Source organism: Nestor notabilis, unplaced genomic scaffold (assembly GCF_000696875.1).
Source record: "Nestor notabilis isolate BGI_N333 unplaced genomic scaffold, ASM69687v1 scaffold6760, whole genome shotgun sequence".
Taxonomy (NCBI): domain Eukaryota; kingdom Metazoa; phylum Chordata; class Aves; order Psittaciformes; family Psittacidae; genus Nestor; species Nestor notabilis.
In genome coordinates, this window is record NW_009909612.1 from 16,594 (window position 1) to 38,332 (window position 21,739).

Consider the following 21,739-nt stretch of genomic DNA (forward strand, 5'->3'; position numbering starts at 1 on the left):
GTGGTATAATTGATATATCTTTTTCTTTATGGTGATCCCTACTTTTGAAATGGGCTTAACAGAGAACAGAAGGAAGCGAGGGGAAATACATACACACAGAAACCCGAACACCACCACCCCCAACCAAACACAAGTACCCCCACCAGCATGTGAAAAGAATAGACTTTGTTTTCCATCAGTGCAAGATCAGAGAAATAACATTCTGCATTAATTTATTGAAAACCACAAAACCCTCAGATGTTATTTGTGAGTTTATGATCTGTATGTTGGAACTGAGTAGGGAATTATGAAATGTGATAAAATGTAAAAATCATTGTGACCTGTAACATAGTGCAGCCTTAATACACTGGATTATCCTTAACTTAAGTTCAGACTTCATTTCATGCTTCCCAGCCTTCTGTCAAAAATACTGTACTATAACTGCAACTGTACAAGTTCTGAAGTTAATGGCAAGGCTTTTGGAATACTGTATCTGATCTCTGCCTTACAGCACAAGCAGCGCTGCCCTGTGCTGGAGGACCAGCTGGTGGATCTTGTGGTGTATGCCATGGAACGGTCTGAGACTGAAGAGAAGTTTGATGATGGTGGAACCAGTCAGCTTCTGTGGCAGCATCTCTCCAGCCAGCTCATTTTCTTTGTGCTCTTTCAGTTTGCAAGTTTTCCTCATATGGTCCTGTCACTCCATCAAAAGGTAAATTGTTTGTATCGCTCCCCCGTGTAACAGATTTTAAAAACAAAACAAGTTTTTTGGAGAAAAAAACCCCAAACCAACAAAAACATCGCTCACCCCTGCAAGAAGTACTTGATGCATAAGAATTACATTTTTGGTTGTTGCACTCTGTCAAATTCTCAAGTGAAATCACTGTGTGCTGGGTCTGTTTCTAGTGTATTCAGTTACAGGATGTTGCACTATATTTGGATTCAAAATGTGCTAGTAACTAGAATAAGGAAATAAACTGGCATAATTGACAAGATACAAGTACTGTGCTGTTTCATCCAATTTACAACCAAGCTTCAAACAGAGCGAACTCCCTGATCAGTTTGTGAACTAAAGAAACATGCCACATAAGTGGACGCAAGAACTTACAATTTGTCTAATCAATGATCATTTTTCCAATTACAAGGATATTAGCAATCACAGTGAAAAGTTATTATTATTTCATCATACTAATTCTGTTAAAACTGATACACTGTCTAGTATTTACACTTTTCTATGGTCTCAGTGCCTCTCTGAATTCTAAGGGGAGTGGTTTTGCCTCCATAAGAAAGGAGAGTAGGGGTTACAGTAAGCCAGCAACATCCTGAGCACTTTGCTGAGAGAAAGTACAATGTCGATGGTAGGAAAGGGGTGTTCTATCTCCTCACTGTGCAGTTGATTAGTTTGTGGCAATTTAGATACAGTTTCTAACATGCACGGCACATGACTTCATTTGTCCCCAGTTCCATGTTACATTAAAATTTACTAAGTATGTTATGTTTTACTTGTGATGGAGTCTAATTCTCTGCTCTCTTTGGTATCCCTGAAATTAGTTTTACCAGGGTTGCTTTCCTTTAATTTCTCTTAATGAGTCATTGAAACAATGGATGCTATGCAACACAGCTACACAAATCTAATCTAAAACTAAAGCAAGCCAGGTAAGAGTAGAGGTTAAGTGTAGAGTACTGGTTATTAAAGAGTTGCTTTTAATAGATGGAGAAGTTGAGTAACAAAAAAATAAATGCAGATGAGTCCACATGAAGAAAGCCCAAGTTGTTCTGGTTCAGAGCCTTTCTTTATAGATAAAGTTAATATAAAACCTGTGGCCTGCTGCTAGCAGTGGCAATACTGTACTTGGCTACAGGGCTGCAAGGTGACAACTTAAATCCAGTATTTATGAGTTGCTAATTTTTTCAGAACAGTGATCCTCAAGAGCTGAATAAATGTTTAAATCTTACCATTAATTGTTATGGCTCTCCCAGAGTCTGTTTCTGTGTTACAACTACTAGTACCTGTTTGCCATCTTTCTGAAAACATGACATATATTTTGGCTTAAATCCTGCTATGAAATTCCAAGTAATCTCTGCTGGATTATTTTAGTTTGCCCTTCTACTTCTATAGGAATCTTTGCAATGATTTTTCTTCTATATGCAGTATTTGTCCATTACTGAGTGTGTTTGACAGTTGGCAGGCCGTGGTCTCATTAAAGGAAGAGACCATCTGATGTGGGTGCTACTCCAGTTCATCTCTGGCAGCATCCAGAAGAATGCATTGGCTGACTTCCTCCCTGTTATGAAGCTTTTTGACCTCCTGTATCCTGAGAAAGAAGTAAGTCTTCTCTCTGAAAGTAAAAGTTTTGGGTTTAATTCAGTTTGAGACCTTCCTATATCAATATCATTCTTCAGTCACTGATGCAGCAGTGTGCTGTGTAGTTGGAGATGTTTCATAATTAAATGAAAATTTTCAGGGTTTCCTAGCTGTGTTTTTCCAGTAGCCACATTTGTGCAGTGATTTTAGGCGTGAAAAAGACTCCTTTTAACTCCTCTCTTCCTTGACTTTGGTTTGACTAAGGTTTTGAGGAGTTTGTTAAAACACTGAGGATACTATTAAGGATTAATGTGGAATTTTATGGTTATATCTGTGCTGCAACAGAATAATACACTGAGAGATGCTTTCAGCAAAGAACTGAGCAAGACACATTAAATTTGTTCCATAGCAAATAAAATTCTAGTTACTCAGTGTACGTTTATACATTCCTCTAGAATTAAGGTTTCTGAAGGGGAATTTGGGGAAGCTCTTAAACTTCTGTCATGACAGCGCTGTCAACGTGAAGTCCTGGTTGCTTGCTCTTATCATACTGACTTCTGTTTTGGGTCAGTGGTGTACCAAACTAATATGTAGCAATTTCCCCTCCCCACCTCCATCAAGTTAGTTTTGACCCACAGAAATTCTTCAGTGCAGTTAGTTTCATGAGCTCTCTGCTGGTTTTGTCAGCACAAAATATGGGAAGAGTGACAGTACTATTTACTTTAGATGTAGTGATAGGCTCTGAGTTACACTTGTTTAACATGTTTGTCAGAGTAAGGCATTTCTGAGGATTCAATTTCACAAGTTTAAATGTTATCTACAGCCGTTGCTCTTCAAAGGATCTTTCTTGCTGTCTCCTTGATTATGTGTTGGTGCTGTCTCACTTGTGTGCTTGTGTGGTAGTAACTGTACCAAAGGGAAAGAAATGCGGATGTTGGCAAAGGAGAGAGCCGGATGGCCTTTTCCAACGTCAGTAATATACCTGAGTCTGTAGCCAAAACCTTTTGAATTCTGGGGTGTATCTGTTCCTTTTCCTGGGAAGCGTATTAATCTTTAAGGATAATGGTGATGCTAGACAAATTAGATTTTTCAGAAAATGCTGGTGAATCACTGAGTGCTTACTATGGAAGCCATAACTGATTGTTGAATAATGTGTAAGTGTGAGACTGAGAGTAAACGTATATGCTTTGTAACTATATGTGTTTCAAATTTATATACTTGAAGCATGAGCTTCCATTTGCTGAGGTCTTAGGTTATTTGTTTGTTTTACTGAGGTCCAGGTCCCTTCCAGAGCTCAATATTTAAAATTGTGAACATAGATGAGGGCAGAATCTGTTCTCTACAAATGTTGCTTATGGTATTGCAAGTCAGAAAAAGAAAAACTTGACCTTGTTAATGCTGGCTATCTAAGTTGGTTTTCTGTTCATTAATACATGCAATATGTCACATTCATGTTGTTTTTTCTTTAGTATATTCCTGTACCTGATATTAACAAACCCCAGTCAACTCATGCTTTTGCAATGACCTGTATTTGGATACATCTGAACCGGAAGGCCCATAGTGACAACTCCAAGTTACAGATTCCCATTCCTCATTCTCTTAAACTTCACCATGAGTGAGTTTTGAGGGTTTTGTTATGTTTTGATTTGTCTCTGGGCATAATGGAATAGGAAGCTTCAAGTCTGTATTCAAAATGTATTGTGTGATGGGATGTAGTATAAGGGTTATCAAAAGAATTAGTCATTCAAAAAGCTCAAAGTCAAAATACTTCATAAAAAGTGAAATACTCTTATCGTACACCTAATGGAAATAATATATTGCACCTCAAATTAATCTTTTTTACTGATGGAGAACTTGAAAGCAAATTGACAGGGTTTATTATTCTGTAGTTTGGAAACTGTAAATAAGCAGTACGTCGGGTTAAGTTTTTTCTGGAATAGTGATTTTTAAAGTGTATTTTTCTCTGATACAAGAAAATCGTATACAGTGAAAATGTGGCATAAGATGTAGTCATTTTGATGTGATGCAATTAGTAAGTATTTTGGGGTTTCTACTGTTTTACAATGGATTTTTGGTTGAGGTTGTTGTGGCTGTACTCCTGGAATGCATGTGTGGTGTTCTCCTTGTTTCTTTCTACTCAGTGTTTAATATCTTTGACACACAGGTTTTTGCAACAGAGTTTAAGAAATAAAAACTTACAAATGAATGACTACAAGATTGCCTTGTTGTGCAATGCTTATTCAACTAATTCAGAGTGTTTCACTTTGCCAATGGGAGTACTAGTAGAAACAATTTATGGAAATGGCAACATGAGGATACCTCTTCCAGGGACTAATTGCATGGCTTCAGGGTCTATTACTCCATTGCCAATGAACCTCTTGGACTCACTCACAGTTCATGCCAAAATGAGGTACAGTATTCAGCTAGGGTTTGTTCTGTTTATTTGGGGTTTTTTTTAATTTTTTTCTCTCATAAATCTGTGTTTGACTAATTATTATCAGGAAAGCTTTCCTGTGTCTGGACATAAGTATAGATCTGTTTGTTTACTTAGTAAATTTCTTAATTTTCAAGATCTTGATTTTGATTGAAAAATACTTTCTCTTTTTTCCTCAGTCTGATTCATAGCATAGCTACAAGGGTAATTAAGTTGGCTCACGCAAAATCTAGTGTGGCCTTGGCTCCTGCTCTTGTGGAAACCTATAGTCGCCTGCTGGTTTATATGGAAATAGAATCCTTGGGCATCAAAGGCTTTATCAGTAAGAAAGAAAACCTTTTTTTCTTCCCCCTTCCTTTTTTTCAGTAGGACTTTCTTTTAATGGCAACTAGAGACCATAGTAAAAATGAAATTAATGATACAGCATGTTGAATACATGTATGAATTATTTTAATATAAAAGAAATTGTAATATTTATCCTAGTGCTGCAGTGAATTTCAGATGAATGTGTTGCTCTCCCTTTATGCCATCACTTGTATGGTCAGGACCTCACTAGTTAAGCTGTGCTGTGCAAAAATAGGCTTTAGTGGAAAATCATAAGCAAAGTTACTTATTTGGGCACAAGTGATACTTCATTGCTCTTGTTAAAATTATTTGCATGTCTGCTGCATATGTTCATTCAAAATATTATTGAGCTCTACACATTTACAGCATCTTCAGACAGCGCTTGCACACTCACACCTTGTAGGTAATACCATTTTCAAATCAAATACCTGACTTGCAGCCTAATATAACTGCAGTGTACTCTGGAGTTATATTTTAAAGTGTAATCCCTTGAAAGACTTATTTTGCAAACTCTTTTTCATAAGGTCAGCTTCTGCCAACAGTGTTCAGATCTCACGCATGGGGAATTCTGCACACTCTACTAGAAATGTTTAGCTATCGGATGCATCACATCCAGCCTCATTATAGAGTGCAGCTGCTCAGCCATCTTCACTCCTTGGCTGCTGTGCCACAGACTAATCAGAACCAGCTTCATCTGTGGTGAGTGGCAGTTACCATATTTAACCATAATCTCAGATTTCTCCTTCATCGTATGTGGAAAGCTGTGTGAGAACTATCTTTAAATGGGACGTAGGTACTTCCTGGTCTTCTGGGGCTAAATTGTGGTATCTCAGCAGGTCATGTTTCAGAAATACAGATGGATGTTAGTGGTAATACTCTGCAGAGTTGCATGAGGCAGTTTCTTGCACAGACATGGCAGCAGTGTCACAGGTCAAAACACAGGAATGCGCACCAGAAGTGTCATGTCAGCATGTGTTGGAAAACTAGAGACAAAGGCAATGCCCACTACGTGTTACAGTCATTGGCTTGTCTGCTAGTGGGACTGCGATTGCTTACTCCTGTAGATGATGTTTAATTTCATTACAAGAGTTAAGTTGGTTCCACTTAATTCTTTTCTGAAGTTGATTTTCAGTCAAATCAGAGAAATGATCTGATTGAGCCTACAGCTGTAAAGGTGTTGGTGCAAAGTTATGGTGGCTGTACATGAACCTGACTAGAGAAGAAAGTGTCACTTCCGTTGTGTGGTTCGTGTCTTACATTGATGTAAAGCATGCGTAAAACAGTGGCTAATTTGGATGCAAGAAAGGTGGGGAAGCTGGTTAAAGAAGCTGTAGAGTTGATATACGGATAATTCTAGGGAAAAGGTTTGAGTTTAACTTACTGTTAACAAAGATTCATTTCATATGTAGAATCTGGGGTTTGTTGTAGAAGAGTTGAGGAAAAGTGTCCATTTACACTTTAAGAGTAGAATACTTATTCGTGGGGGTGCGTGAGGGGCACAGAACAACCTAATTATCAGTTCATACCAAGGAAGTCTAATTACACAGTAATTTCTTACCCCAAATTCAAATTGCTCAGTTGCTTATCCTTTATCAAAAATAAAGAGAACAAATGTTCAAGGTCAGGTTGGACGTGGCTTTAAGCAACCTGCTCTAGTGGAATGTATCCCTGCCCATGGCAGGGGTTTGCAACTAGATGATCTTTAAGGTCCCTTCCCAAGCCATTGTATAAGCAAAGACAAGTTTCTCCTTAAATTCAAGGTCTTGCTTTTTTTATTCACCTAGATCTTGTTTTGTCATCTTTGTCTGTGAAATATGGATGTTAACCAGTCACTTTGATAAGCACAGCATGCAAATAGATTGGAGTAAACTAACCTATGGCTTTGGCATTTCAAAGACACAATGTTATAAAAGTCTTCAAGCTATCTGGTGTGAAAAGCATTTCCAATTAGAGCACTGGAAAATAAAGTGCTTTCAATCATTTCTTTAATAAGGACAATTTAGTGTTATCTGCTTCAAGGTGATAGTTAGCTTTGAAACTTCCCATGCATTATGCATGCCTTTTTATTCTGTTTTTGCATACATTTATCTATATACCATTGTTTAGATGAAGATGTTAAAAAGATAACAAAGGAGGGGATGCTCTAAATTGGAGAGACTTGAGACTCTTTTGCAGGGGCTTTGCACTTGGGATTTTCACTAAATCAACTTTTGAGAAGTTTATTTAAAAATAAAGTACTTAAATAGTTGCTAACAGATTTGTTAAACAGTGGAAAAAGCAAATTTCTGACAGGTTAAGAATACCATTTTCAAAACAAATGTTTTTGTATTATTTGAAGTAGAAACTAGAGGAAAAATAGGTATTTTTGGAATCTTAGAAGCAGCAATATAAGCATTATTTGCTAACTGGACTGTTTCTTCTTTCAGTGTTGAGAGTACTGCTTTAAGGCTAATCACAGCTTTGGGCAGCTCAGAAGTCCAGCCACAGTTTACGCGATTCCTCAGTGATCCCAAAACAGTTCTTTCAGCAGAATCAGAAGAACTCAACAGGGCTTTGATCTTAACTCTAGCAAGGGCAACACATGTGACAGGTAATGGCAGTACTGTGAAATAGCATCTTAAGTGAAAGCTGTAGTCAAGCCATTTCTTTAAAATACTGTTTAATAGAGTATCATGGAAATGACCCAGTCGTAAAACATATCCCAGACAATTCTGGTTTTGAAAAAAGTGTAATTTTAATTTCCAACTAATTGTTTTCAGGCAAATAGCTATTATTAAAGCAGTAATGAAATGGGACATCATTTAAAACTTCATTTTTATACAGAAATAGTGTGCAAGTTTCTCTTACTGTCTTATTTTCAGTGTCATGATTTTAAATTTAAAAGTTTGGATTGGTTACTGATAGATACCATTAAAAATAAAGACGACCATGGACTTGCTTCCACAAAAGCAAGTATGTTGCTTATGTGGAAGCCACCCCTTCTAGAGCTTACCTCTAAGAAAAAGTAGTAAGGGAAAGGGCAAAGCTTTAATTGTGTGTTTCAATGTTTTAACAATGTGCAATGACATGGGTCAGGCTTTTGTTAGCTTTGAGAGGGGTGTTTCTCTCCTTTTTATAGTTCTTGTCTGGAGACTTGCTGGAGAGTTAAACCAGGTGATTTCACAAAAACTGGTTGAGGTGATTTGAAAGGGAAAAGGCTTCTTTGTGCTAGGGTTTTTGTTTAATTTTATTTTTAACCTTTCCTCAACCTTTAATGTTAACACTGGGGTTGGGGGGATGAGGCTTATGTTTTATTTCTGCAGCTTAATTGGGAAAGCTGAGTGGCCTTTTTAAAGCAATTTGAAATGGCATCTGGCAATTTCATCATAATTATCTTCCTCAGGATTTTTTTAAGTCTAATCAGTTAATTAGCAAAAGCTTGTACTGTCATTACAGGAAATTAAACACAAAATCTGAAAATCATGATTGCTTTATTTGTAGTTCAAAACCTAAAAATAATTTTGTTGTTGTTTATAGCATAAAAAAATATAATGTCCAGCTTGTTCTATAGAGTAAATAAGACTCAGAGAACAGGGGTGGGAGAAGTTGGCCAAAAAGGAAACAAAAGAATTGATGCATGTGACTACAAAAGGAATACCAGTAAAAATTTTTTTGTGTGTGTGAAATTCTAATATTATCAATCCATTTTCTAGACTTTTTCACAGGCTCTGATTCAATTCAGGGAACTTGGTGCAAGGATATATTGCAGACTATAATGAGTTTTACTCCACATAACTGGGCATCACATACACTAAGCTGTTTTCCAGCTCCTCTGCAGGTAATTGTTTCAAACTGATGATTTTGTAATTGGAATTACATAGAATTTACTCTGTTTACAAGGTCCTTTGCCTTTTGCTAGTTGATGTGATTCTTCCTCTGTCCAGACTACATTAATCTCAAGTATAAGGAATGCAGCATGATTGTAACATTGTTATTTCTTCAGAAATGCATTAGCTTCTGCTGGATTATTGCAAGGCCAAGTTTGGTCAAGTAATACTTCCAGTGAAAGGTAAATCAGATGTTCTAAAAAGAAAAAAAAAAAGAAAAAAAGGGAAGAAAAGCTGGAAAAGCCTTTTTTTCTTGTGGCAGCTTGTCATGTAGCTTTGTTAGTGACAAAACAGTAGCTGTGGTGTTGTGGTGAAGCACAACCCTACCTAGTAGGTTTATATTGTATGAGGAAATAGGAACTCTTAAGGTGCTAAGTCAGGTAAAAGTTTGTTAAACTTTTTTTACTGTAGGCTCTCAGTCACAGCAAAGCCTACTTTATTTCAGGTGTTCTTCAAACAGAATAATGTACCTCAGGAAAGCCGTTTTAACTTGAAGAAGAACGTGGAAGAAGAATACCGAAAGTGGAAGTCTATGACCAAGGAGAATGATATAATCACACACTTTTCTGTGCAGGGTTCACCCCCACTTTTCCTTTGTCTCCTATGGAAGATGTTGTTAGATACCGATCACATTAATCAAATTGGCTACAGGTGAGCTTAAAAGATGTGCTATTTCAAAGTTATTATACCAATGTTCTCAGTTCTGAGGATGTAGGTCTTGTGCATTAAAAGCATTAACAGCTTGATTTGTGCTTTTTTTATTAATTCAGAGCATGCAGAGCATGGAAAAAAGGAGTGGAGCTAGGTGTTAGCAGGCATATAATAATTGTGCACTGATAAAGACTGGTTGCACCACACAGTGGGCTGCAATGCATATTCTTCCTGGTAAGAGACAAGGATGTGAGGTGTTTGAATTAAGCAGTTTACTTGTAAAGACAATATTTCAGGCATCTGAAATAGTAACCTTTAAACATGAATAAAGGCCAAATATTTTTTCAAAAAATAAATGTTGGATTGAGATGAAAATTTACTATAGAAGTAGTAGTCCTACAATTTATTTTTTTTTCCCTTGTTCTCAGCAGTAGCATCATCAGCTGTAGCTGTGAAAAATTGATTCTTTCTTTCCAGTCCTTATTAGGTCTGTTGCAGCAATTAATATTTTGATCTCGTGTAATACTCATCTGTGTAATGATGAAATACCAGTATTTTAATGTTGCAGCTGTATCAAAATGCGTAGTGCAGGAAAGTAAAGATGTTGCACAAAATTGTCCTAAGACGTGTGTAACTAAAGTGTGGGTTCTGGGCAGAATACTATGCATAAGAATTGGTGAACTTGAAGCATTTTTTCTGATCAGTATTTATACTTTGGAGTTCTGTTGCTGTAAGGTTTTTTCTTTGCTTTGGGGTTTTCTTCAGTTCATTTAATAAAGGGAAGGTTTTGTCTTTTTTTTTTTTTTTTTTTTTTAAAAGACATTTGTATTAAAACCCACTAACTACTATGAAATAGACCAGTTAAAAATATTAAAACCAGTAACAATTGCTTGTTGCCTTTCTTTTTTTCCTTTTCTTCTCTTCTGCCCTGCTAGAGTATTAGATAGAATTGGGGCCAGAGCTCTGGTGGCGCATGTCAGGACATTTGCAGATTTTTTGGTGTATGAATTCTCTACCTCTGCAGGAGGCCAGCAGCTCAATAAGTGTATTGAGATTCTCAATGACATGGTGTGGAAATACAACATTGTAACCCTGGATAGGTTGATACTGTGTTTGGTAAGTATTGTCTTAGAAGATGAAATGCCAGCTCTTCATGCTGTCTGCTTCAAGTCACTTTTGTAGGAATATTAAATGATTCAGAAGCAAATGGAAAATTTTGTACCCATTAGAGTATGCTTTCTTTGCTTAGAATTCAGCCTGTTTGATCAGAAAAGTAAGAGAGAAGCAGCTTTCTCTGTCTTTTCAGGTTATCTTAGAAAATAAGGCAGAACTTATCTAGCAAGAATTAAATTTTCCTTCAGTAAATATCCTTATATTTTAAAATGTGATTTTAACATAAAGCTCATTTAAGTTTTAGTTTAGTTTTCAAATTAAAGTCCAAACATGTCAGAGTGGCCAGAAATTTGAAGCAATTTTAACTTCATCAGTTGACTACTTTCAGTAAGAGAACTGGCAGCTAAAAGAGAGCTCGAGTTCTGGAAGAATGTGCTATCATTGGGGAGTTGTAAGACTTTCTGCGTATGTAATGAAAAATGTGATGGGTACTTTTCACAGATGATTGAAACTGCCTCTATTCTGTATCTTCACTTGAAAAATAGAGTTGAAAGATCTTATGTTCAGTGTGAATTTGCAAATGTAGCTGATGTGTAGCCACATTTGTTAGCCAATGTTTAGGGGATATAAAGCAGACAGCAGCATCAACTGTAATTCCATGTTTTCTGATCCATTTTGTTTAAGGCTATGCGTAGTCATGAAGGAAATGAAGCTCAAGTCTGTTACTTCATAATTCAGTTACTCTTACTGAAGCCTAATGATTTCAGAAACAGAGTGAGTGATTTTGTGAAGGAGAATTCTCCAGAGCACTGGATGCAGAATGACTGGCATACTAAGCATATGAGTTATCACAAGGTATCAAAGCTAATAAAGTTCTTTGTTGTAAAACTTTTTGTGGAGTTGGGATTAGCCAGTGTCTTTTGTCCGGTGAATGACAGGACAGCTCTATCAAGTTTTAGAGTTGCTTAGTCAGTTGTAGTTTATCTGGGATAGAATCAAAAATATATTAAAAAAAATAAAAAACCCACTGTGATTATGTAATAAAAGTATTGTGCAGTGATATTCAAAGATAGAAGCAGCTGAAGAGTTGGTTGGAGATTTATTCTTGCTCATCTAAATCCAATTGGTTTAAAGTCTTGGTTTTACTGATACTCATTTAGAACAGTCTTTGCGCATCAGAGAAAAGGTATTTCCTTCTGGTGTTTTATGAATATAGCAATAGCTAAATCTACATTTCCTCCTAATTATTGAAGCTGCCATCTTCTGTGTGGCAAGAACATGATATTCTCTTACGTTAAGGAAGAAAATTGCTGAGATATGAAGGCTGCTGTAACATAGTGGCTCCTGCTGACTAGAAAAGGGTGAACCAGTGCAGTGTTCTGTCAAAAGATAAATCAACAGCCTTCAGCTGTTCTTATCTGGTATTTTAGTACACTCTATTTCTTCCCCTGGGAGTTACTGTTTCTAGTGTTCTGATTTAGTATATGATACAGAAGCTGTCCGTAGTGCTGATTTTCCCCTAGGGTTTCTCTTAAAATGCTTGGCAAGGGACACATAAGCACTGGCTGCTTTTAGCTTTGCCTTGGGATGCTTAATGTTCTCTTATGCCCATTTTGAGTGTTGGTAAAACTTTGTTTTGTTGTTTTTTTTTCTGAAGAAGTTATTATCTACTAGTCTAATAACTAAATAATTTCATTTAGAGTTGAATTTTCAACTTTCTTCTTGAGCCTTACAGTGAAATCTTCTCACTGCATTCATGTGAGATAATGAAAGGTTATGAGTTGTCTTTTTAAAGCAATGTAGATGCTGGATGTTTAATGTATTGCTTTTAAGGAAAGAGCTTTTGATTTTTGTTGGATTTCTTTCCCTCCAGAAATATCCTGAAAAGCTGTATTTTGAAGGCTTGGCAGAGCAAGTCAATCCCCCAGTTCAGATCCAGCCCCAGTACCTACCAATTTATTTTGGAAACGTATGCCTGCGCTTTCTGCCAGTGTTTGACATTGTAATCCATAGATTTCTGGAATTGCTTCCAGTATCCAAATCACTAGAAACTTTATTGGATCATCTGGGAGGTTTATACAAGTTCCATGGTAAGTTATCTGTGAATACAGACTTTTACTCATGTTGCAATCATTCGCTTCTCCTACATTCATAACTTTCATCTACTAGTACAACAGTGTTTTAATCCTTTCCTATCCTGTAAGCCCCATGTACATTTCCACAGAGAAGTAAAATCCCTCTTTAGTGAATTTCAGCCTAATGACAGTAAACTTTTATTCAGGTAGCTCTTGCTAATTCATGCTTCCTCTGCACCTTTCGCTTTCATTACCTTCTAGTTGTAAGTACTTGGACCTGCGTGCTAACAAATTTTCTGTTACCAAGACTGAAACAGCTAAAAAGCAGTTCCTCCATCTGTCCTTATTTAAGATTCAAATATCCTGATTTTTTAAACACTTTTTTATAACTGCACCTTTATAATAAGCTTTTTGTGTAGATGTCATTGCTATGTTATGCCCAGACAATTTACAGTATTCTCGCTGTACTGTGACTTTGTACCTAGATTCTTCTACTTAATACCTTTATACAAAGAGATGATTTGGACAGTTTAATTATAAATACATTAGTTTTATAATTAAGATACAAACTGTTAGTAATACTGACTTTGCCCAACTTATACCTTTCTGCACACACATTAAAGGGTATGTACAAGACAAAGGAAAATTACTGTTGTATAGTGAAACAACGTGAATCAATTCCATATGTGCTTTTTTAAAATACATACAACTTACTCTTGTAGAGCTCTTGATTTCAATTTTATATTTGCCACCATAAACATAATAGTGATGCTAGAAGTTATTTCTGATCTTTGTTGTTTTCCTTTTCTTCTTGGTAGACCGTCCAGTGACTTACCTGTACAATACTCTTCACTATTATGAGATGCATCTCAGAGAGCGCACAAACCTCAAAAGAAAACTCGTTCATGCCATTATTGGCTCTCTCAAAGATAATCGTCCACTAGGCTGGTGTCTAAGTGATACTTACCTCAAATGTGCTATGAATGCCCGAGAAGAAAATCCATGGATTCCTGATGACACTTATTATTGCAAGCTCATTGGAAGACTAGTAGACAATATCCTTCTTAAAGTTTGCATTAAGGACCCTGTGCCAATGTCTTATAGCTTCTTTTCATCAAAACATGAAAGTTTAATTTCTGTCTATTCAGATATGAAATAAAGCTTGGAGTCTTCATTTAGCAGCTTATATCAGTCAAAATTCATATTAGATTAATTTTTTTTAAATTATTCTACACAGGAACTGTGCTGTAAAACATCTTGAAAGATATAGTGAAAACCAAGAACAGTGCAGCTGTATAAATGTTTCACTGTTTAATGCATCACTTATAAATACAAATACTGATGTTTATGTATTCCGAATTGAATTCTAATTGCCACATAAAATCAGCTTGATACAAAACATGAGTACATAAATGTAGAAATGAGTATTTCTACATTTAACAAAAATGTAGAAAATGAGGCTATTTTTTACCCTAATGCCATTACCAGTATTACTGAGAATAAAATATTGTAAGCAGTGCCACATGTAAGATGGCATATAACTAACTGTGTCTAGTTGGAGATCAGTTACGTGCTGTTAGCAACAGCTGAGAATCTGGTTTTTAAGAGGGGAAAAAATAGAAGTTACATTTTTAACACAAACCTACATGTTCTTAATAGGTTGCCTTTTATTAGTTTTTACTGTTAAAACTACTGCTGATGTAAATTTTTGTGGAAATAGCTAGTGAATCTGTGCATCTATGTTCTAGAGATTTGTACCAATGGAATCTCCCTGGACATTGTATTCTTTACAATTTGAATTTTACAATTCTTTAAGATTTGTCAGCTTTATTGGAGTTGACCAGTTTTATACATGTTATGTGTCTTCCTTCACTCCTCTTCCTGAGGTTGTTTCCCTTTTATGTGTAACTTGAAATAAGTTTATTAGGTCGCTCTAAAGAAAGCTAAAATCATGTAAACCCCTGCTTTTATGCAGTTGTTAACAGTATGTTCAGAGATCTTTTCTGTACATAGCTCAAATGAGTTAAGTCTTGGTTGGGAAAGTGGAGTATCAGTGCCTCGTATTCATACTTCTGTCCACATGTCTTTATGAAATGCAGTTGGTTTATTTGTTCTCAACCTTTCAGTTCAGTTTAGTATGAAGCAGTGTGCTGCTTAACACTAGTCTATGTTGGGGCAGCTTTTTTTTTCCTTAATCATTGTCACCTATGGCAGGCAAATCACCAGGTCCATTTCCAAATTGCGACTGGAGATTCAACGAGTTTCCTAACCCAGCTGCTCATGCTCTCCATGTTACCTGTGTTGAGCTTATGGCTCTGACTGTTCCAGGGAAAGATGTGGGCAATGAATTACTGAATGTTGTGCTGAAGAGGTATGTGGCTCTCTAACACATAGTTAGAGATACATGTTAATGCATTGTTAAAGTAGTCTGTGATACTCATTTTCTTAGGTTTTTATAAGTTTTTAGTTAAGTATAAATACTTAAAGATATATGAATATCTTAAAGAATACTTAAAGATAATATGAAGGTATCCTTGCCGGTGACATGGAGGTTGGTACTAGACTCTTTAAGGACTCTTCCAACCCAAAACCTTCTATGATTCTTTGATGTTTTTGAGAAGGTGGCTGTGGGGATCAAAGAGAAAATTTATGTGTTAGATTTCTGTGCTGTAGTGGATTGTGTGTGTGATACCCTTTAAAAGACAGAGGGAAGACCTGGCACAGCCAAGGAACTTACCCAGTGGGTTCAGTGGCAGAGAGGCTCAAAAAAGTCTGTTTGTTCTTTCAGCTGTGCTGGGAGGAGATTTCATCACTTAGTATCACTGCATCTTTGAATGCAAAAAAATGAGCAGGAACCATTGGCAGGACTCTGAATCCTCCTGATACTAATGTAAAATCAGAGGTACCTGAAACAGAGTGGTATGCCAAGGCTAACCTTTTGTCATGATGTTTTAAGTTTGACCTGTAACTCTGTTTCTTGCTCAGCCACTGTCAAAATACTTGAAGTGAAAGGAAGAACCTGGTATTATCACAGGGATTCAGATGCCATCTTTGATCAATGACAAACTGAAGTGATTTGATTTCAGCTTACTCAGCTTAGTAATATATTATTGTTAGCTCTATTTTGGAGTCGATAAAGGGACAAGCTAGCCTTAAGCACGGATGCCTATTTGGTATAAAGAACAGTGTGGTAACAGCCTTTGAGGAAAACATGCTGCTAACACAAAACCATGCCTGAACAAAGTTTTGCAAGCAACATCACGATAGCATTTATACTGTTTGTTTGCTCTCCTAAATACCTATATATATTTTTATAGCTCTTTCAACTTGAGAAATGTTCTTTGCATGAGTACACCTTGTCTTTAGGTGCACCAGAAGCACAAATTGCAATTGTGAAATTCAGAGCTTTAGTTTTCTTTGTTTCTCCAGTCAGCCCCTGGTGCCAAGAGAAAATATCACAGCTTGGATGAATGCGATTGGATTAATTATCACAGCCTTACCAGTGAGTCAATGTGTTATATTTTAAAATAAAAAAAAATCCCTTCTTCCATGTAAGATTTAACGTCTTTCTAGAGTATGTTGTAAGAACTTAGAGCCAACATGGAGGTTCTGCAGAATGCTATTCAGAAGGCTGCTTGTGTGTTTGAGAAACATCTCCTCCTCCAGCATGGAAAAATTGTGTTTTCTGGTTTTCCATTAAGTTTTGAGGCTAGATTGAAAAGTAGTATATCACTCCTATTTGAAAATGTGTTTAAATGCTGTGTGTGTGGTATTGAGAACCGGAGCTATGAAATAAGATCTGTAAGGGTTCCAATGCAAAGCTAATTTTGTATTAATCCTTGTACTTGCACGTCCTTAAACTATGTAAATGAGACGTGCCTAAAATTGCAAGAGCAAATGTGTGCAGTATCAGGGCTCATGTATCAGTAAGAAACTTTGATCTTCTGAATATAATGTCTCTTGTACCTGACCAGGACTCCCTGAATAATTTTGATCTTGCTTATCTGTTGCTTGTATCTGCAACAGTTATCCTTTCCTTGTGACTTTTCTTCCCCAACAGTATGGATCCTTTTCTTGGAAGAAAGCCATCATGGATTTAATCTTTATTATTTTTATGTTTCTTATTATTCTTCCTGTTCACTCTTTTTGCATCTTCATCTATATTCTTTAATTTTTGTACTTTTTTTTTCTTTGGATTTTCAGTCTGGTTTGTCCTGGCAATTAGAAGCCTCAGAAAATTCTCTTTCCTTCCATTGGGACTTTTTGCCCAGTGCTGCTTCTTTTGGAGAACTTTGTATTAGCTAACTAATAAAATTCATGAAATATTTCTTGATAATATAACCTTGAGTATACCACATCCCATAACATGGATGCTGTTTTGTGCTTCTTAATTTCCATTGTCAGACAGGGTTATAAACTACCATGTGGTTGAAAACATTTTAGAAGTGCACTAATAGTAGAAAATGTTGAGGAGGCATTGTCTCAGATTGTGTTCTGTTCGGAAGCAGTTTGACTCTTTATTTTTTCCCAGGAGCCATACTGGATTGTTCTCCATGATCGCATTGTGAGCGTTATCAACAGTCCCAGCTTGACGTCAGAGACAGAGTGGGTTGGTTACCCATTCCAGCTGTTTGACTTCACAGCGTGTCACCAGTCGTATTCTGAGATGAGTTGTAGCTACACTTTGGCTTTGGCACATGCTGTCTGGCATCATTCTAGCATTGGACAGCTTTCTCTCATTCCTAAGTAGGTATAATGATACTTGATGATTTAATTTGTCTTTTAAATTTCACGCATATTGTAGGTAACAGAGCTGTACCTCTAGCACTTAGATCAGCAAATACGTACAGAGGAGCTTCAAAACTCACCAGATAGATCACAGGTTTTTTTTCCAGCTCCTTCTTCCACTGGCATATCTCTTTGTTACCTGTAAGCTTTTATTATCTTGATCAGTTTTCATGCTTTTATTAATGTAACTTTTTTTAAACCTTTGACTGTAGCATATTCCTAAAGTATCAACTGTAATCACTAAATCTATCCTTAATCTAGCAAATACCCTCTACCACAAGTTGAGATGTTTTGCTGACTGAAGGATGTGGTAGTGGCCCACTTAAGCATTAAAGCAAGTAAAAATAACTACTGCGATAAAAGTTTGATTAGACTTTCCCCAGGGCCACGTTAATGGGAGAACTAATAGACGTCACTGATGAAATACTGAACAAAATTAAGGTGGTATGAAGTGTTTCCCTCAATCCTGATCTTTGATTTAAGGCTAGCGTTAAAACATCAGAGGACAGCTTTTAAACTGCATGTAGTGTTCTGCTGAGCTTAGAATTTTTGCCTGTTGTAGTCCAGTAATAATGCCTGGAAATGTTCTATAGCTTCACTGAAATAACTAGTATTTGTAAATCTGGTATTTTCAGAGTTCCATTGTGTTATCTAAAATAAAGGATCAAACCTGTGGGGCCCATCCATTTTGGCTAGAATTTGGGGTAGGGGAAAGAAGGAAAAAGAAATAAAAATCCAGTTGAAGTACTAAGTGTCTTGAAATACTACAGGTTCCTCACAGATGTATTGATACCCATAGTGAAAACAGAGTTCCAGTTACTCTACGTTTACCACCTTGTTGGTCCTTTTCTACAACGGTTCCAGCAGGAGAGGACGCGATGCATGATAGAGGTAAAGTGTAGCTCTTGGTCTCCTTTATAAAGTAGATGTTATTTTAGCTTTGCAATTGTATTACAAAGAAGTATCTGATAGGATATTTTTCATAAACATTCAGAATTAAATTCTCTACAAATTAAACAGTATTTTCAAGGATCTGAATTGCTGAGGTGGTACTCAGCTACCCAGTTAACTGAAATCTTGTCAGCTTGGTTCAGGATAAAACACCTAGCACTTTTTCTAAACTAAGAGAAGAAATACAACCCCCAAAATAGGAAGCAATACATGGTTTCTTTGGCCTCTAAACTGCATGCAAGATACGCGTCAGACTTACTGCCTGTTTTAAAAGCTTATGAACAGGGGAGGGAAGTACGCAGAAACTGAATTGTGAGGTTGGAGGAGCACAGGCAGTTTCTTACATTCATATCAGTGTCGATAAGGGTGTAGGGGAGGAGAAAAGAACTGGAGCCAGCCAGTAGGCAGATAAGCTGGAAAACAGCAGGTAGCAGAGACACTTCTGGAGAGAATAACTTAACTTGGGAATCCTGTCTTTAAATACCTGTGCTGTCATTAAGTATACACAAAGCCTGTATGTCAAGTGTGCATCTTGTCTCCTGTTAGTTCCTGTGCTGCAACTCTCTGCCAGTCACCCCCAGTTCTTTCTAAAATACTTAGTTTGCATACATTGATTTGTGAAGAAGTCAAAAAATGCAGGGATGCATACACAGTGGGAGAAGAGTTCTGTAGCTTTTGTTCCCATGTTTTTGGATATATCATGGACACAGCATACTCAGTTACAGCCTTTTCTGATTCTTTTCAAGTATACTTTGGAAGTATGAAACAAAATATACATATAAAGTTCTTTACAAATGCCTTTTTTTCTCCTTTTTTTTCTGTTTTGCTTTTTTTTAATGTCTTGAAGCTACAATAAAAATAACTCTAAAAAGTTGTTTCATAAAGCAGTGCTTAAAGAAAAGTACTGGAGAGCAACAGAAAGTACTGTTCAGACATGGATCGGTATCATCTTACAGATTACTGTATAATACTATAAATTGCTAGCAAGTATTGCTTTGACTGGTTTCTTTCTTCCTCTGTCATGTAGGAAATCTTTTCTGCGCCTGCGTTTTCTGGATTGAGCAAAAATACGAGGAAAGCTAAAATGCTGTTGTCTTTCCATGCTTCTTAACGTTCCCATCTCCTTTTTCTTTGTGTGGAGTTGATTTCAGTGTGAGGAAATCGCGAGGAGTTGCTGTCCTATCATGAACTTTGTGCATGGTCATTTAAGTCACAAGTTTCACATTGCCGTATTTAAATTCTTTGTAGAGAATGCAACCATTAAAATGCACTGTATGCTGAACACCTTGACAGAGACTAGGTACAAGCTGAATGCTGTAAACTGTCATGTCTCTAGAAAATTCAAATTTTGTGCTAAACTTTTGCTGGTTATTTACTGAGCAGTACTTTTGCAAATTTTCTAGGCACTTACTCAAACCATATTGCAGTCAATGATGTTTAAGCACTAATTATGCGCCATGTACCAAAATGCCATCACTGCAGTCACTGGAAGTTAACTTGGAAAAGTGGGATCATTTAGTTAAGCACAGTGGGTTGAGTTCGATTTGCCCATTTGTCCTTGTAAGAAAGTAAATGGTTAGGAATCACAGATATTTAAAAAGCAGTACATATTTATTACACTGTTTAGCTGTATTTCTACTCTAAAGCATTTTAAAACCTGCTTTCATTTGGGGTGCTTCTTGTGTCTTCGGAAACAGATTGGAGTGGCGTTTTATGAAATGCTCCTGAATGCAGATCGGTACAGCTCCCACCTGAACTACATGGATCCTATATGTGACTTCTTGTATCATATGAAGTATATGTTTACAGGTGACAGTGTGAAAGACCAAGTAAGTGAGCAGTAGATATCGATACTTTAGTTATCTTTATTCCCATATAAAAATCTCATCTTTTTATGGATTATGTTCATAGATAGCAGTACAACTAAATGCTTAACTATTGACTAGTTTCTATATGCAAATTAGGAAGTTGCCACACGTCTGCACATTTAAAAGAAAGTTTTAAATATGGTTGACTGAGTATCTCAGATTTCAAGGTTGACTTCTGTAGCCTGAAATTTAAGGTACAGTTTGAGGGTCCTTTAAGAACTATTATTAAAGCAATCACTAGAAGTAAACCTATTGGATGTTTCATACCTTTTCCTCACACCAGTCTATATCTTTACAGTTTTTACCTAATTTCTGATTCATTAATATAATTTAACATGTGACAAAAGCAAGAATGCATCCATGTTCAGTGAAAAATCATTGACACGATTTAAGTTTAGTTTATAAGAGTATGCAGTTTTGAAAGTGTCAGTTGTGTGAATTGTTTTGCAAAGCTCTGGTTCCAACTGCTACACTAGGGAAACATTTTAAAGGTTAGTTAACAAAAAAAGTTAACACGGTGAAAAAATATTAACATAAATACTGCTATTTACTATATCTTTTTCTTTTTTCTAATTGCGCTAATGTGACATTTGTGTACAGTAGTGACATTATGGCAAAATACTCCTGTTCTACTCAATGCATTTCTGTGGGTTTTTTCTTTTTTTTTTTTTTTCTTTTTTTTTTTGTTAACAGGTTGAGAAAATAATTTGTAATTTAAGACCAGCTTTGAAACTTCGGTTACGCTTCATAACACACATCAGCAAGATGGAACCAGCTGCTGTTCCACAACAACCTCTCAATAATGGGTCACCTGCGCAGCAGCCCAGCCAAGTGCCTGTTAATGTTACTTTACCAGTAACACAGTGAAATGGAGCATTGTTCTGTTCTGGCCTTGAGACGAAGGCTTCCTTCTGTTACTGATCAAGGTGAAATATTATCTGATCTGAAATCAGGTATGCTGTGTGCACATACAGACTTCTGCTTTGTTTTCTTTTGCATAATGAAACTGTCTTCACTCTGCGTGTGCCAGTTGTCTTCGTTATTGATATCAGACACTAGATGAGGTGTATTTTTCCTTTCTCTGAAAGCACTGAGTAAAGGTACTTTGCAAGCAAATGCATGGATTTCTGAAGAGTTCACAATATCCTGCTCCCTATTCTGGTTTGAGTCCTCTGGATTTTTACTTTCTGTCTGTCTGTGATATGAACGAACATTCAATGTAGCCTGGTAGAAAATGGCCTTTTAAAATTTGGGTTCTGACTTATTAAAAATTTCTATTATTGTTGCAGAAGAATTACTTTTCTTTTGGGCAGGCAATTTAAGTCCTGATACAGAAACATTCCTAGACAGAGAGATTGCATCAG

General features: G+C 36.5%; 1 protein-coding gene across 2 annotated transcripts in view; it reads left to right on the forward strand.

Moving 5' to 3' along the window:
* The window catches only part of MED23 (mediator complex subunit 23), a 37,928-nt gene extending 16,589 nt beyond the window's left edge, over positions 1-21,339 (forward strand). For both annotated transcript variants that reach the window (XM_010013289.1, XM_010013213.1), the window contains 19 exons: positions 491-691; positions 2,162-2,305; positions 3,754-3,899; positions 4,449-4,694; positions 4,898-5,040; positions 5,588-5,762; positions 7,490-7,653; positions 8,756-8,880; positions 9,375-9,580; positions 10,516-10,696; positions 11,378-11,548; positions 12,567-12,783; positions 13,587-13,823; positions 14,974-15,139; positions 16,198-16,270; positions 17,300-17,514; positions 18,327-18,447; positions 20,205-20,336; positions 21,069-21,339. In XM_010013289.1, coding sequence (XP_010011591.1) covers positions 491-691; positions 2,162-2,305; positions 3,754-3,899; positions 4,449-4,694; positions 4,898-5,040; positions 5,588-5,762; positions 7,490-7,653; positions 8,756-8,880; positions 9,375-9,580; positions 10,516-10,696; positions 11,378-11,548; positions 12,567-12,783; positions 13,587-13,823; positions 14,974-15,139; positions 16,198-16,270; positions 17,300-17,514; positions 18,327-18,447; positions 20,205-20,336; positions 21,069-21,242 — 3,237 coding nt within the window. In that variant the 3' untranslated portion in view covers positions 21,243-21,339. The remainder of the gene's footprint in view (positions 1-490; positions 692-2,161; positions 2,306-3,753; positions 3,900-4,448; positions 4,695-4,897; positions 5,041-5,587; positions 5,763-7,489; positions 7,654-8,755; positions 8,881-9,374; positions 9,581-10,515; positions 10,697-11,377; positions 11,549-12,566; positions 12,784-13,586; positions 13,824-14,973; positions 15,140-16,197; positions 16,271-17,299; positions 17,515-18,326; positions 18,448-20,204; positions 20,337-21,068) is intronic.
* The last annotated feature ends 400 nt before the right edge of the window (positions 21,340-21,739 follow it).